This window comes from Branchiostoma belcheri, unplaced genomic scaffold (assembly GCF_001625305.1).
Source record: "Branchiostoma belcheri isolate BF01 breed outbred unplaced genomic scaffold, Haploidv18h27 scaffold12, whole genome shotgun sequence".
Lineage (NCBI taxonomy): Eukaryota > Metazoa > Chordata > Leptocardii > Amphioxiformes > Branchiostomatidae > Branchiostoma > Branchiostoma belcheri.
In genome coordinates this window covers 1,401,088-1,417,625 of record NW_017802602.1, presented here as the reverse complement: position 1 = coordinate 1,417,625, position 16,538 = coordinate 1,401,088, and the positions used below count along the sequence as shown (strand labels likewise).

At 43.4% G+C, this 16,538-nt stretch overlaps 1 protein-coding gene across 1 annotated transcript in view; it reads left to right on the top strand.

The window, feature by feature from the left end:
* The window catches only part of LOC109462636 (dynein beta chain, ciliary-like), a 73,562-nt gene that overhangs the window by 47,499 nt on the left and 9,525 nt on the right, over positions 1-16,538 (top strand). The window contains 17 exon segments of the mRNA XM_019759199.1: positions 896-987; positions 1,741-1,902; positions 2,438-2,671; positions 6,121-6,267; positions 6,843-6,984; positions 7,490-7,605; positions 8,274-8,412; positions 8,792-8,934; positions 9,410-9,525; positions 10,743-10,935; positions 11,398-11,633; positions 12,032-12,154; positions 12,659-12,863; positions 13,210-13,374; positions 14,179-14,319; positions 14,766-14,936; positions 16,002-16,124. Of these exon segments, the coding sequence (XP_019614758.1) occupies positions 896-987; positions 1,741-1,902; positions 2,438-2,671; positions 6,121-6,267; positions 6,843-6,984; positions 7,490-7,605; positions 8,274-8,412; positions 8,792-8,934; positions 9,410-9,525; positions 10,743-10,935; positions 11,398-11,633; positions 12,032-12,154; positions 12,659-12,863; positions 13,210-13,374; positions 14,179-14,319; positions 14,766-14,936; positions 16,002-16,124 (2,648 nt within the window).

The window sequence follows — 16,538 nt, the reverse complement described above, 5'->3', positions numbered from 1 at the left end:
TAAGAGACTGAGATATTTCAGATGAGCTAGCTTTAGCCCAAGATAATGTTTGAAGTATGGTTTCTAATAAATGTTAACATTTCTGCATGCTCTCTTCCAAAGACTTAAACAGAGGAGCTTATTTACAATGTATGTATTGTCTCAGAGGTGATTGCTGTAGCTGGTAGCTGGGTAGGAGGTGTAGCAAATTTGTAGCCAGCCACTCAGCCTTGCTGTAACATTCATAATGTACAGATGTGTGTCCTTCATTGTAAAGCACCCACAGACAGATAGACCTGTCACAATGATGACTTTAATTAGTGGAAATGTCATAGAGTTAGTGAAAAAAATGTATGCACAGTACACAGTATAGTAGATTGCTCATTCAGCTGCTGAGTTTTGTGCCACTGTAGCAATCAAGGGATTGACACATGTAAGAGTGTAACAACACTGAAATTCTGCACAGCCAATGTAGCCATTTGTGTCATATTAGCAACTAAATTCTTGGTATTAAGGAGTGTTGAACAGATCTGGAGGAACGAACTATGAAACTAATTTGGAAACTTGTGGTTGAAAAATGTATATGATATCGATAAGTTATATTACAATGTACAGCCCTTGAAATGCTGGGTGCATATGCACCTTGGTGTACCCAAATTTTTTTAGTGGGTGCACAAGTGCACCCAAATATTTTCATAGTTTTATTTATGTTAGATGCATAGTACTATACAGCATATTCTAAGTGTCAGAAAAATAATAAAGTCACTTTTCTTTAGAAATGAAACATATATTTGCTGAAATTTTGTGCACCCAATTTTTGAGGTTGGGTGTATCAGTGCACCTATTCCCAAAAATGAACTTTGAGCCCTGGTGTACAATGTATTGTCCTACATTTGCCTATTTTCCTGCATTTTAGGTGTCCGTAATGAAGTGAAGGGCATGGGTCTGCTGGACTCCAGGGAAAACTGCTGGAAATTCTTCATCGACAGAGTCAGGAAAAACCTCAAGGTAGGATTAAACAATTAGAAGAGCTACATACGTAGCATGTTTTCACACATGAAATGATAACCAAAATGTGCTGAAAAATGGCAGTAAATGTCAATATCAGACTGATTTTCTCCTCCAGATTAATGTGAATAAAGTTTATATTCGTGCTACTTTTAAATTTGTGGTTTTTGCAGCCACTTCTGTACTGCAAATTTATCATTGTGGCAAATAGATAGTTCACCAACTTTCTTTCTTCTGCACCTGCCACCACCGCGAAAATATAGTCCCATACATGTGTCCATTTTTCTCAGACCAATTTTGCTACCGCGAATAGAACGTGATTTACAGTACGTTTGTTCTGTCCTGAAATTGCATTGGATACCTTTAAGAAAAGATTAAGAAAACAAATTTGTCTCCCCCCTCCCCCAGGTTGTTCTGTGCTTCTCCCCTGTTGGCACCACCCTGCGTGTGCGTAGCCGTAAGTTCCCCACCGTGGTGAACTGCACCTGCATCACGAATATAAAGTGTTCCATTGGATACGTTTAACAAAAGAACTCTTCCCTCCCCAGGTTGTGCTGTGCTTTTCCTCCGTCAGTACGACAAAAAAGAACAAATTTCATGGAGGATCAGAAACCCTTAGAGAAACAGTCAGATATACAATGGCATCATTTACAAATGTACAATTTTAAAATTACAGAAATTTTATTATTAATATTTAAAGTTAAATATATTTAAGATTAAGAATTTTAAGAACAAACTCCTCTCTCCCTGCAGGTTGTTCTGTGTTTCTCCCCCGTTGGCACCACCCTGCGTGTGCGCAGCCGTAAGTTCCCCGCCGTGGTGAACTGCACCTGTATCGACTGGTTCCACGAGTGGCCTCAGGAGGCTCTCAGATCCGTCAGCAACAGGTTCCTGGGAGAGACCGAGGGAATACCTGTAAGTACAACCAGTCTTCTCAGCTTCAGAAAAAAAGCTAAAGCAGCAGACTGAACGAGAAATAAAGAATATTATAATATGAGGTCTATCAGCAACTGCTTTATCCCTGACACTTAATCCCTGTAAGTTCAACCAGTCTTCCCAGCTTTGTGCAGCAAATGTTGTAGTCTTGTACGTCGATGAAGGTTAGACATCCATGTAAAAGATACGCCAAAAAACAGTCACTCAAGCAACTGGATATGATTTTGGAAACGGTCAAACGTTACAGGTAGCATCCACAACCTTTTGTCAGTGACACTAAGAGGCCAGAGGAGAAATTTGTTGTTGTAGTCTTGTACACTATTTTACCAGAAAAAAGTTGAAGCAAGGAACAGAGCTATATATAGGAATTATCATTATGATGGTGCATATAATATCTGCAGCTATCAGCCACTGGTTCATCCTTGATACTGACCAACCTTCTGTAACGCATGTAGGTGTTTCAAATTAAAACACAGTCTTCTAATTTCTAAACCTGAAACTTAATCTGTTCCAGAACGAGGTGAAGTCTTCTGTAGCTGAGTTCATGGCGTACGTGCACACCAGCGTGAACGAGATGTCCCGCGTGTACCTGCAGAACGAGCGCCGCTACAACTACACCACGCCCAAGTCCTTCCTGGAGCAGATCATCCTGTACCAGAACCTGCTGCGCAAGAAGGGCAAGGAGCTGCAGGGCAAGATGGAACGCCTGGAGAACGGGCTGCAGAAGCTGCAGAGTACTGCAGCACAGGTACGACTGCAGAGTATCTTATTTACTTTTGTCTGAAATTTCTGGCCTTCTAAGGCCACCCAAAACACAGTCCTTAAAACCAGAAGGGCAGGGAGCTGCAGGGCAAGATGGAACGCCTGGAGAACGGGCTGCAGAAGCTGCAGAGTACTGCAGCACAGGTACAGCTGCAGTCAATCTTTACTTTTGTCTGAAAATGCCAGGCCTTCCGTGTAAGGCCACCCAAACTTGATGTGATGTATCTCATCTAATCAAGACCTTGAAGGTGAAGAAAGGCAAAGAAAACAATTAAGTTGCAGTAAAACTTTTAAGGAGTCATTTGACTTGATTTTTATCAGTGATCAGCAACAACTTTGTATAGGAGTAAGTTGCCTTCAACGAAGATTTTGCTGCCTTTTGTGGCTAATAGAAAGATGGGGTTTGCCAGGCCTCCATCCAGGAAAGTCGTATAAAGTGTCTTTCCTAAGTACACAAGATCGGTGACATGGCAGGATTCAAACCGGGGCCGCTTGGTTCCAAGCCGAACACTCTGCTGTTATGCCACATGACCCCACAAGATGCATGATTTACTTCATTCACTCATTCATTCCCTCATTCACTCACTCCTTTCTCCCCCCCTCCCCCCTTAGGTGGATGACCTGAAGGCCAAGCTGGCATCCCAGGAGGTGGAGCTGAAGTCTGTATTCACTCATTCATTCCCTCATTCCCTCACTCTCTTCTCCCAAGTGGATGACCTGAAGGTTAAGCTTTATGTGCATCTTCGCAGAAGGAAACAAAACGCTTTTGCTCTGTGTCTTCTTCCTCATCTTCTACAAACAAATAAGGTCAATCAGGAGGTGGAGCTGAAGCATAAGAACTCATTTTTATCCATTCGTAAATCTCTCGTTCCCCCCCTCCCCAGGTGGATGACCTGAAGGCCAAGCTTGCGTCCCAGGAGGTGGAGCTGAAGCTGAAGAACTCATTCTCTCTCATCCATCCCTAACTCTCTCAATCCCTCCCGCCCCCTTTCATTCACTCATTCATTCCCTCACTCTCTCCCCCCAGGTGGATGACCTGAAGGCTAAGCTGGCGTCCCAGGAGGTGGAGCTGAAGCACTAACTTCATTCACTCATTCAGTCCCTCGTTCACTCACTCTTTTCTCTCAGGTGGACAACCTGAAGGCATTGATAGTGTAAAAATCTGAGATTTTCATGTGACATTGTGTATGTGACATTTTAGATGAAACTGAACTGGACTGAACTGAGGTTGTTGATCTGAAGGCCAAGCTTTATTTCTGTCTCATTCACCTTTTCCCCCCCCCCTCCCCAGGTGGATGACCTGAAGGCGAAGCTGGCGTCGCAGGAGGTGGAGCTGAAGCAGAAGAACTCATTTTCTCTCTTATCCATCCCTAACTCTCTCAATCCCTCCTGACCCCTTTCATTCACTCATTCATTCCCTCACTCTCTCCCCCTCAGGTGGATGACCTGAAGGCCAAGCTGGCATTGCAGGAGGTTGAGCTGAAGCAGAAGAACTCATTTTCTCTCTTATCCATTCATTCCTAACATCTCCCCTTCATTCATTCACTCACTCATCCCCCCAGGTGGATGATGTGAAGGCCAAGCTGGCATCCCAGGAGGTAGAGCTGAAGCATTACTTCATTCACTCCACTCAATAGGCATTCATTCCCTCATTCACTCCCACTTTTCTCCCCCCCCCCTCCCCAGGTGGATGACCTGAAGGCCAAGCTGGCGTCCCAAGAGGTGGAGCTGATTGACAGAAGCATTACTTTATTCACTCATTCATTCCCTCCTTCCCTCACTCTTTTCTCCCAGGTGGATGACCTGAAGGCCAAGCTGGCGTCCCAGGAGGTAGAGCTGAAGCATTACTTCATTCCCTCATTCACTCCCACTTTTCTTCTCTCTCCCCAGGTAGATGACCTGAAGGCAAAGCTGGTGTCCCAGGAGGTTGAGCTGAAGCAGAAGAACTCAATTCATCTCTCATCCATCCATTCCTAACTCTCTCATTCCCTCTCCTCAGGTGTATCAATAATGTTTTGTAGATACAGTAGAAGCCGCTTATTTGAAAAGCCAATTTGTCAGCACATTTTTTTCAAATACCCGGCCTTTCCGATTAAGAGACTCTGAGGCTCAAACTCTCGGCCTTCATTGAAACTATGGGGGTGGGGGGTGGACAGGGCATCGAACACATAACGACACAAAGAATACAAACACGAGTCACATTTACGCATTAAAAACAGTGAACTTTATTGAGATCGGTAAATTTGCTTTTAATTTTTTCGTTGACGTACACACGTATTTTTTTCGTTTTTTCCAAGACTGGAAGAACGCCGCGATACGTTAGACATCATGTGCTATCGGCAGGCTCTACTCGAACGAATAAACGAATTATGCTACGTTTGCTACGTACAAAACAAGCAACGAATACATGCACAATCATCAGCCTGTACGTACTTTTACATCACGAAAGTAGCAAAAAATAAAGTTTGATTAACGGAAAACTTCAATCAAGTAGCGTACAGACAAAAATGCAGACGATCGTCATGAAAGCAGTCGATAGCACAATTCACAAAGGATCGCTTCGATCGCTTAATTTTCAGAAACTCCGGCTAGCACACGAAAATTATCGTAACGAATGCAACAATAAACTGTTCATTTCAATGTTAATGACTTTTTAGCTCACGATGTCCGTAGGTTACATGGAAATTTGCGATAGTTGACGGGGATCTCTCGCATTAGCGTTCAGGGAAGTAAACAAAGATGGCGGACGCGGCGTGGGTAGCAGTATCCCATCATCCCATGCGGTGTTTTTTCGCGGCACATTTGGCGTGTTGAAGCGGCGATAGCGCCGTGTCGCAGTCGAAATAAACTCAAAATAATGGCGCAGTACACAAGTAGAGACATGGTTTTGATGATTAAAAAATGAGTTGTATGAGAAATTAAACGTTCTTGGAATAAACAGGCTAAAAGAACACAAAAGCATGCCGCATTTGGCGGCTATGAACCGGCTCGCGCTTCTCATTACGTAGTGCCGATGTGCGCCCGACCGCTCGATCAACGTAAATTTCGGCCTCCTTTGTGGTTCAAAACAGACAACTTCGTCCCTTTTGGCGGCTTGATGTCTTGATATAAGAAATTTTCCGCCGATTTTGGTGATTTGTTTGGCATGTTTTTGGTTGAAAATGTGTTGCAACTTGACAATTTTTTTTTCAAATAGCCGGCATTGGCTTTTCAAATAAGGGGCGTGATAAACAATGGTGTCAATGGGAAACGGTTTGGGTTTTCACAATTCTTTTCAATTAGCAGACTTTTTCTTATAAGCGTTTTGCAATTAACTGGCTGCCACTGTATATGCTAGAAGCAACTTGACAACCTACATGTAAAACGGATTTAAAAAATGAAGCTGAAGCAGAAGAACTCATTTTCTCTCTTTTCCATTACTCTCTCGTTCCACAGGTGGATGACCTGAAGGCCAAGCTTGCCTCCCAGGAAGTGGAGCTCAAGCAGAAAAACGAGGACGCAGACAAGCTCATCCAGGTCGTCGGCGTGGAAACCGAGAAGGTCAGCAAGGAGAAGGCCATCGCTGACGAGGAGGAGAAAAAGGTCAGGGGTCACACAGCTTGGGAAAGATTTAAGATTCTTAAGTTCAATTCTTGGTCATTTTTCAGCTACAAGATGTGTCCAAAGACTAAGCAACAGTTTTAGCAAAATTTTTTATGTTAGCTTTTTGCGTGATTCAAAATTTCACACTTCAACACATAAAACATTCTTGTGGAAATGGGCAGAGTGTAACCAAAAGACTGTCTTAAAGCTTCAACTGGAATCTTTTCTGCATCCATTATTTAGTCTGCTGTATCGTCACTGTCCTGAAATGTGACCCTACTGTCTTGTCAAAACACATCATCCTGCAAATCTAGTGGCAGCTGTAATGGCTGAATTCTAAGCGAGGCCTATTCTAACAAAACATTTCGACAAAATATACTTAGTAATTCACATTAATGTAAATATACATTTTACGTTTCCACCCAAAGGTTGCCATCATTAACGAGGAGGTGAATGAGAAGGCAGCGTCCTGCGAAGCCAACCTGGCCAAGGCTGAACCCTTTCTTTATTTAGATGCCCCAAGATTTTCCACCATGAAATTGCATTGACGAGTCCCTCCATGCTTCCCCCCAAAGGTTGCCATCATTAACCATGAGGTGAGTGAGAAGGCAGCATCCTGCGAGGCTGATCTGGCCAAGGCTGAACCTGCCCTCCTCGCCGCGCAGGCCGCTCTGGACACGCTCAACAAGACCAACCTCACCGAGCTCAAGTCCTTCGGTTTGTAACTGCCATAACCTTTTCTTGTCCATCTGTGTTGGTAGAAGTTATTAGGAAACAAGTTTAAACTGTAATTTCCAACACAAGAAATTGGACTCACCCAAATTTTCGACTGTACAACTCCAGTCTTTGTCAAGGAATGAGCAATCCACCGCTTCTGTGACGTCACGCAGGTAACACACGTCAGAGTAAAGAGACTCTTTTTACACAACCAAGTTTTTTATTCAGCCAACATTTTTTGTGTCACCTTCCTCAGGGCAATTCTGACTGGTTCACATTGCACTGCAGCACAGGTGTTGCTGCTACAGATGCATTCCCAAACGTACAATATATCTACATGTACACATATGCGTGGTTACAGGGAAATGTGAACCAGTCAAAATTTCCCTGTGGAAGACAGTCACCGAAACGTCAGCTGAATTATCAGTGACTTACCAACCTGATGAAACCATTCACAATGCATTGGTTTGGATCTCTGTTTATAGTACTACCTTATCTATTCCAGGTTCCCCGCCGGCTGCTGTGATAAACGTGACAGCCGGAGTAATGGTGCTGCTTGCACCAGGAGGCAAGGTGCCAAAAGACAGGAGCTGGAAGGCAGCCAAGGTGGTCATGGCCAAGGTACGAAACTTCTGTTTTGTTCCTATTGATAAAAAATAATATAGAAGTTTATTGCAAATACATGGGGCTAATTGCAGATTACAAAGTAGAAAAGAACAATGAAACGTAGTATAAAATAACTAAAATCTACATGATAAAAGGTAGTTGTCTAGAGCTATAGTGGCTATGTCTATGAATAATATGTAGTGTACTTTGTTGGTTCTGCAAGACATTTTAAGAAGAAATTTATCAAGAGGATAATGAAAGAGTCCTGTAAGGTCCACTGCTCACCATGTACTTGTCCAATAGAACTATAACTGCAATATTCTCTTAGCATCTGTATTTGTTGTCACAGTCGTCTGTGTGTAAAAGACTAGCATTTCAGTGAGATAGTAAATTGAATGAGACATGTTGTCATTTTTAAAAGTATTACTAAATTATTGTAAAAAGGAAAGGATTTTCATTTTTAACATGCACAGTTTGAGGATTTGAGAACTGTCAGAAAACCATCCATCCCAACCTACAAATCTACAAACAAGGCATTTGACTCTAACTTGTTTGTTTGTTTGTTTGTTTGTGTCCAGGTTGATGACTTCCTGAACCAGCTGGTGAACTATGGCAAAGAGAACGTCCATGAGAACTGTCAGACTCTAACTTGTTTTTTTGTTTGTTTGTTTGTTTGTGCACAGGTTGATGACTTCCTGAACCAGCTGGTGAACTATGACAAGGAGAACGTCCACGAGAACTGTCAGAAGGCCATCCAGCCGTACCTCGCCGACAAGGAGTTTGACCCTGACTTCATCCGCGCCAAGTCACAGGCTGCAGCAGGTACGTTTGTTTCTTTGTTTTGTTTTGTTGTATATACATGCAATGGGCCAGATAGTGCACAGTTACTAGATAGTACATGTAATTTCTATGATCCAATTCTTTTTGAGGATATCAGATTGGTACCATTGTCCTTCTCCCTGGTGCTGAAATCGTGTTTGCTGTGTAGTACAGAAATAGCAGATAGGTACATAGAGGCTGCGTATTTGTCAGTTCTGTGTGCCTGGTCCTCAAGTATTTAGTATTATGATACTATATGATAAACTTTGCAAATGCTTAGTTTTCAATTACTACTATTGCCAGTGGAAAGAAGTTGCAGTAAAGATATCTTCATTCATCCATCCATCCATTCACTCACTCACTCCTTCATTCATTCCTGCAGGTCTGTGTGCCTGGGTGATCAACATCATGAAGTTCTACGAGGTTTACTGCGACGTGGAGCCGAAGAGAATCGCGCTGAACCAGGCCAACGCTGAGCTGGCGGCCGCACAGGACAAACTCGCTACCATCAAGGCCAAGATTCAGGTGAATTTTAACTGTTTAACCTTACTTAATATATTTCAAAACAATTGTACAAGTTAGATAAAACTTGATTATGCACCTTCTACGTTATAACAACAATACTATTAGACTTATTTTTCTATCAAGTAAAGATAAGTATGGGATGAGAATGTGCTTAATAAAGAATAATCGTTGATTCAATTTGGTGAAATTTCTAGCATTAGTCATTTTTTTTAGATATTGTCCAAATAAAAAGTGTGTAATGCACTGGTTACAACTTACATATAGGATGGTTACCATAATTTGCTATTTGAATCAGTAGAATATGATTGATACTGATATAATACTGATATAAAAGATGAAGAAAGTAATATACCTGGTACATGATTGGTACATGTACATGTACTTAAATTTGCTATTTGAATCCAATTTCATAGAAATCCAGTTATGAAAGGACTATGAGACATGACTATTAAGCATTGTATTTTGCGGTTGTCAGGAACTGGATGCTAACCTGGCAGAGCTGACAGCTGCGTTTGAGAAGGCCACGGCCGAGAAGCTGCGCTGTCAGGAGGAGGCTGAGAGCACACAGAGGACCATCTCTCTCGCTAACAGGTCAGTAACATCATTATATATAACATCCAGTTTAATTTGGCCCATCCAAAGAATTTTGGGACTTCTAGTTGACTTTGGGCCTTCCGGTGGAATTGGGGCCTTCCGGTTTAATTTGGGACTAATTAATATCTCTGTTACCTTACACCCAGTTGGGCCAGTATTGCCAACGAAAGTAAAAATGATGTAAGAAGTGCATAGCAGCCATTAGTGACCCATAGGTATTAATCATCTAGTGATAATGCATCTAGAGACGATATGCCAACTGTACTTGGTACAGTTCCACTCTACGATAATTATAATTATTAAACAATAAAAATAGTTTTTGAACACCTCAAACCTTTGTTGGCGGTCTTGCGTCCGAGAATTAACGTGCATTGGGCAGAATCTAGAGCCCCGTTTATCTAAAATCCATTTTATCTGTCAGACTTGTCGGCGGCCTTGCGTCTGAGAACGTACGTTGGGCGGAGTCTGTGGCCCAGTTTAAGGAGCAGGAGAAGATGCTGGTGGGAGATGTGCTGTCATGAAATATAAAACTTAGTAATACATTTCTATAACTCTATGTCTGTGTACCTCCAAATTTTACAGACTTGTTGGCGGCCTTGCGTCTGAGAACGTGCGTTGGGCGGAGTCTGTGGCCCAGTTTAAGGAGCAGGAGAAGATGCTGGTGGGAGATGTGCTGTCATGAAATACAAAACTTACATTTCTATAACTGTATGTCTGTGTACCTCCAAATTTTACAGACTTGTTGGCGGCCTTGCGTCTGAGAACGTGCGTTGGGCGGAGTCTGTGGCCCAGTTTAAGGAGCAGGAGAAGATGCTGGTGGGAGATGTGCTGTCATGAAATATAAAACTTACATTGCTTTTCCAGTAAGCTTAACTGTATGTCTGTGTACCTCCAAATTTTACAGACTTGTTGGCGGCCTTGCGTCTGAGAACGTGCGTTGGGCAGAGTCTGTGGCCCAGTTTAAGGAGCAGGAGAAGATGCTGGTGGGAGATGTGCTGTCATGAAATACAAAACTTACATTTCTATAACTGTATGTCTGTGTACCTCCAATTTTTACAGACTCGTTGGCGGCCTTGCGTCTGAGAACGTGCGTTGGGCGGAGTCTGTGGCCCAGTTTAAGGAGCAGGAGAAGATGCTGGTGGGAGACGTGCCGTCATGAAATACAAAACTTACATTTCTATAACTGTATGTCTGTGTACCTACAATTTTTACAGACTCGTTGGCGGCCTTGCGTCTGAGAACGTGCGTTGGGCGGAGTCTGTGGCCCAGTTTAAGGAGCAGGAGAAGATGCTGGTGGGAGATGTGCTGCTCATCACGGCCTTTGTGTCGTACGTCGGCTGCTTCACCAAGAAGTACCGCATGGACCTCATGGACGACCGCTGGCTGCCCTTCATGAAGGGACTCAAGGTATGGCAGGGAATCATGATTCTTGTTTGTTACTTACTAATAGTACGTTTTCAAATGTGGTTTGAGTTTGCCAATTATATTTATCCATTTAATATGTAAAAGCTTTTAGCATTTACAACAAAGCCTTTTTGAGGAAAACAGACAAAAAATTTTGCCTTAAAGTTTGTACTTTTTGTTATCGTCAATGGTAGCATCAGTATGGGCATGATTGGCCACTCTAAGCAACCAAATTACTGGTAGGACAAAATTAGTTTATAACAACAAATGGTAGGAGCAGCCAGACAATATGACAAAAAAAGGGACTTTAAATTGTATTTATTCAATGTAATTATTCATTCTCAACCCTTCCCAGTTTCCTATCCCCATATTAAACCCTGCACTAGATCCATGTTTTTGGTAATGAAACTGCAGTGTTTGGGAAAATATAGGGAACACATAAAATCCGATCCTTTTCTCCCCCAGGTGCCCATCCCCATCACCCCTGAGCTGGACCCCCTCTCCATGCTGACGGACGATGCCGACATCGCCAGCTGGAACAACGAGGGGTTGCCTAGCGACCGCATGTCCACCGAGAACGCCACCATCCTGTCCAACTGTGAGCGCTGGCCGCTCATGATCGACCCACAGCTCCAGGGCATCAAGTGGATCAAGCAGAAGTACGGCACCGACCTGAAGGTGGTGAGACTCGGACAGAGGGGGTGAGTTGGGTTGAAAATATTGTTTTTTTTTAGTTATTTTGGGGGTTTTGCAGTCATTTTCTGCTTTCCTGAATACTTCCATCAGGTTGGTTTAAAGTAGTTGACTGAATAAAGAGACTCTTTTTACACTACAGTGAGTGTTTTATTCAGCTGACATTTTGGTAAACCTGGTAGTCATTGCACTGAGGAGGGTGACACTGACAGTCTCCAAAATGTTGGCTGGATTAATTTTGATTGTGTAACATGAGTCTCTTTATTTATTTTTAGAAATATCTGTAGTTCGAAAGGAAGCTGTTGTGGTTGTACATAACCCTACCCAACATGTAACTTATTGTTCTTCTTGGTTTATTTTTTTGTTTAATTTTCTTGTTTTCTAACTCTTTAATTTCTCCCCACAGTTACCTTGATGTGATAGAGCGGGCCCTGTCAGACGGAGACACGGTGCTGATAGAGAACCTGGAAGAGGAGACAGACCCGGTTCTGGACCCTGTGCTGGGCAGGAACACCATCAAGAAGGGACGGTAAGGGGACTTCAGTTGTATTGGCTTAGTATCAGGGCTCAAAATCCTTTTTTCTCCATACCTGCACTGCTACAGGTAACATTGAAAATTACTGTGACAATGTACTAGTACCCTCACCAGACAATTTTACGAGGTCCTGCAGTCTGCTTACACTTACTCACACTCAATCACTATCCGGTCTGATGTCTGTTGTTCCCCCTCTTCTGAGAGTTAGATGTGCTTGCATACTGATGCTGATCAGGCTGGATGGTAGCCCGCCCAGGCTTGATTTGCCCATCTTGTGGGTTAACGTTATCATGTAGGTTTAGGTGATGGAAGTTCTCCCTTATGTTGTCCATCCATCTCTTCCTTGGATGCCCTTGTGGGTTTTGGCCTTAGATTTCATTTTATCCTCAATGACATACATTATCAGTATTTTGGCTGAAGGGACTACCCATATGTGCCAAAGATCAATTAAAAAATTAAAAAGAAAAAATTATAAAATGTCCACGTTTTGTCCCACAGCTACATCAAAATCGGAGACAAGGAGTGCGAGTACAACCCTAACTTCCGTCTGATCCTGCACACCAAGCTGGCCAACCCTCACTACAAGCCGGAGATGCAGGCTCAGTCCACCCTCATCAACTTCACTGTGACCAGGGACGGCCTGGAGGACCAGTTACTGGCTGAAGTGGTACGCTGCGAGAGGCCTGATCTCGAGACACTCAAGGTAAGGATCTGAGCGTGTGTATTGTCTTTAACCCAAACCACAAAGTCAGGTTTGGAGTGCTAGGTCCTGAGCATTTGGAGGATCCAAAGTTGTCTTCACTTGGCTTTCCTAGTTCTGAATGTCAGTTTTCTGGTGAGTAGGTCAGCATTGTTCGGGGATCAAATTTGACTCAAATTTAACTCAAATTTGAGTTGATTCATACTGGAAAATATGCGTGGCCTAAATCTGGCCAGAATATTCCTGAACTTCAGCCAACCTTGGTTGGTTAGGTGGGCAAGGTTCTGAATGTGTGACAGGCTACAGACAGGCAAAGTCTAATTTTTTTTCTCCCCCCTCCTCTTCTCAGAGCGAGCTGACACGTCAGCAGAACGAGTTTAAGATCACACTGAAGGGTTTGGAGGACAACCTTCTGTCCCGCCTGTCCTCCGCCGAGGGAAACTTCCTTGGGGACACCGCACTGGTGGAGAACCTGGAGACAACCAAGCGCACGGCCGCCGAGATCGAGGTTAAGGTGGGTAGAAAACTTCTTAAATCACAAACAATGTAGATTGTGTAGCATCTCACGATCTTGGAAGAATGATAGAGTCAGGCTATTCGTATTTAGAAGTAACAAAACTTGTTTTAAGTAACATCATTGTCACCTCTGCATTGTGGTCAATTGTTTGCTGGTCAACTTAGTTTCATAGTAGCAACTTAGACAAGTTGCTACTATATGAAACTATGAAACAATACATGTAAATTTTCCTGCATATGGTTCATGTACTTTTACGGTTTCCCCAAGGGCATTAAAAAATGCCAGTAGGCAAATGTTGTCCCTTGTGACATGAAATAAACATCAAATATAAATAACTCATTTATTGATTTGTATACCGTAGGTTAACGAGGCAAAGGTAACGGAGGTGAAGATTAACGAGGCGCGTGAGTGGTACCGACCTGCCGCGGCCCGAGCCTCTCTTCTCTTCTTCATCCTCACCAAACAAACAAACAAACAAACAAATAACTTGTTAATTACCTTGTTCCGCAGGTTAACGAGGCGAAGGTAACGGAGGTGAAGATTAATGAGGCCCGTGAGTGGTACCGACCCGCCGCAGCCCGAGCCTCTTCTTCATCCTCACCAAACAAACAAACAAACAAACAAACAAATAACTTGTTAATTACCTTGTTCCGTAGGTTAACGAGGCAAAGGTAACGGAGGTGAAGATTAACGAGGCGCGTGAGTGGTACCGACCTGCCGCAGCCCGAGCCTCTCTTCTCTTCTTCACCCTCAACAAACAAACAAACAAACAAATAACTTGTTAATTACCTTGTACTGTAGGTTAACGAGGCGAAGGTAACGGAGGTGAAGATTAACGAAGCGCGTGAGTGGTACCGACCCGCCGCCGCCCGAGCCTCTCTCCTCTTCTTCATCCTAAACGACCTGAACAAGATCAACCCGCTCTACCAGTTCTCTCTCAAGGTGGGTGTGTCATCTACTGGGAAAATCGTCACGCTAATCAGTTGTTACTGTGTGGACTAGCCAGCTCATGATAGATTTTTTTATCCAATGTGATCATTGTGCCATTGGTGTGAGGGGTAAGTTGAAGAAGAATGGTCCCTTCTCTGACTTTCAGTTATAAACCTGTTGATCTTGTGTCATTGACGAAAGGTATAGTAGTGGATGCTGACTGTTTCCAAAATCATAATATCCAGTAACTGTTGCAACAGTTACTATTTTTTGGCATACCTTTAAGTATGGTGTTTAGCAAGACTGTATAATTATCACCGGCCATACAGGAGGGAGATGGCAAACAAGATAAGACAGCAAGCCAAAGATATGCTACATATGACACAAGTAAAGACCACGGGACTTACAAACGTAAGAGAGTGGCAGGACAATACTAAATGTCTTCCTTCCTCTACCAGGCCTTCAGCGTTGTGTTCAACAAGGCCATCGAACGTGCTACGCCATCTGAGGAGGTCAAAGTGCGTGTGGTGAACCTGATTGACTCCATCACCTGGTCCGTGTTCATCTACACGACACGTGGTCTGTTTGAGCGGGACAAGCTCACCTTCACCGCACAGGTGGCCTTCCAGGTGAGTTTACCTGTACCAGTACCTGTCTGACAGGTGTACAGCTTGTAGCAGGTATTTTTTTGTTTACATGAAGCATATATATTATGTAGTCCAGTGATTAGCGACCCTGCCTCAAGACCAAGTCAGAGGTTGGGAGTTCGAATCCTGGCTGATGTCACTCACCCGACATGCACACTAAATGTTGCAGTCCTTAGGCATGCGTTAAGTCCAGTGGTTAGCAACCCTGGCCTGCCGCTGGACCAAGCGGTTGGGAGTTTGAATCCCGGCTTTGTTGATATGCACGCTACTGTAAAACATTGCAGTTCTGATAGGCACGTATAGTCCAGTGGTTAGCAACCCTGCCTCAGGACCAAGAGGTTGCGAGCTGTTGTTGCTACCTGACTTGCATGCTACTGGACAGGGTCGCAATTCTTAGGACATGACGTTAAGCCATGGTCCACTGTTCATTGTGCTTGTCAAAAAGTAAGTAACCAGTAGCCAGTCTTTAAGGCTTTGTGCATCCTTCCTTTCTCCCAGGTGCTCCTGATGCAGAAGCTGATAGACCCTTAGGCCCCATTACCACTAGGTTAAAATTGTCTGGATCGAGCCGAATTGATTCTCTTTGATCCGGTTCAATCTGGCTTGAAGCCAGGTCCAAGCTAATCAATTGGGCTCGATCCAGACAATTTTAACCTAGTGGGTTAAGTGGCCTTAGGCAAAGTCTTAGATCTGCATGCATGCTAACTGTTAGCCAATCTTGAAGACATTGTGCATGTTCCTTTGTTACAGGTGCTCCTGATGCAGAAGATGATCAACCCTTAGGCATAGCATCCATGTAACCCTTAGCCCATCTTCAAGTTTATGATGTTGTGCATCCTTCTTTCCTTGCATGTACTCCTGATGCAGAAGCTAATCAACCCTTAGGCAAAACCTTAGATCTGTGTGCATACATGTTACAATTACTGTTGTAAGTAAAATAGTATTAGCCCATATGTTAGTCTCAGATCTTCATGTGTGCATAGTATTATATACAGGAAGTAACTGTTAGCCCATCTTTAAGGCTTTGTGCACGTTCCTTCTTCACAGGTCCTCCTGATGCAGAAGCTGATCAACCCTGCGGAGCTGGACTTCCTTCTGCGCTTCCCCGCCCAGGTGAACGTCACCTCACCTGTCGACTTCCTGTCGCACAACAGCTGGGGAGGAGTCAAGGTAAGACACACCTGGTCTGCAAATACACCTGTCCTGCAAACACACCTAGCCTGCAAATGAACAAAGCTCAGGCCACTAGTACTGCCAAGTCACTAGTACTGACAAGCCACTAGTACTGCCATTGCATGTGAAGAAAGCTGTACAAATTTGACAGCCATTCTTTCTGAAAATCAAGCGATTTCATACTAAGTTCTAGATAATTTGAAATTTTAGAAAAGGTCCATCAATTTTTACTTCCAAGCAATGTTTCTCCAGCAACTTTTCTAGTTCAAAACTGCATTTTTTATTACGGTTATTGATAACAATAAATGTTGTGCTCTACACACACACACATACAAATACACACACACACACACACACACAGACACACACAGACACACACATACACACACACACACACATACACACACACAA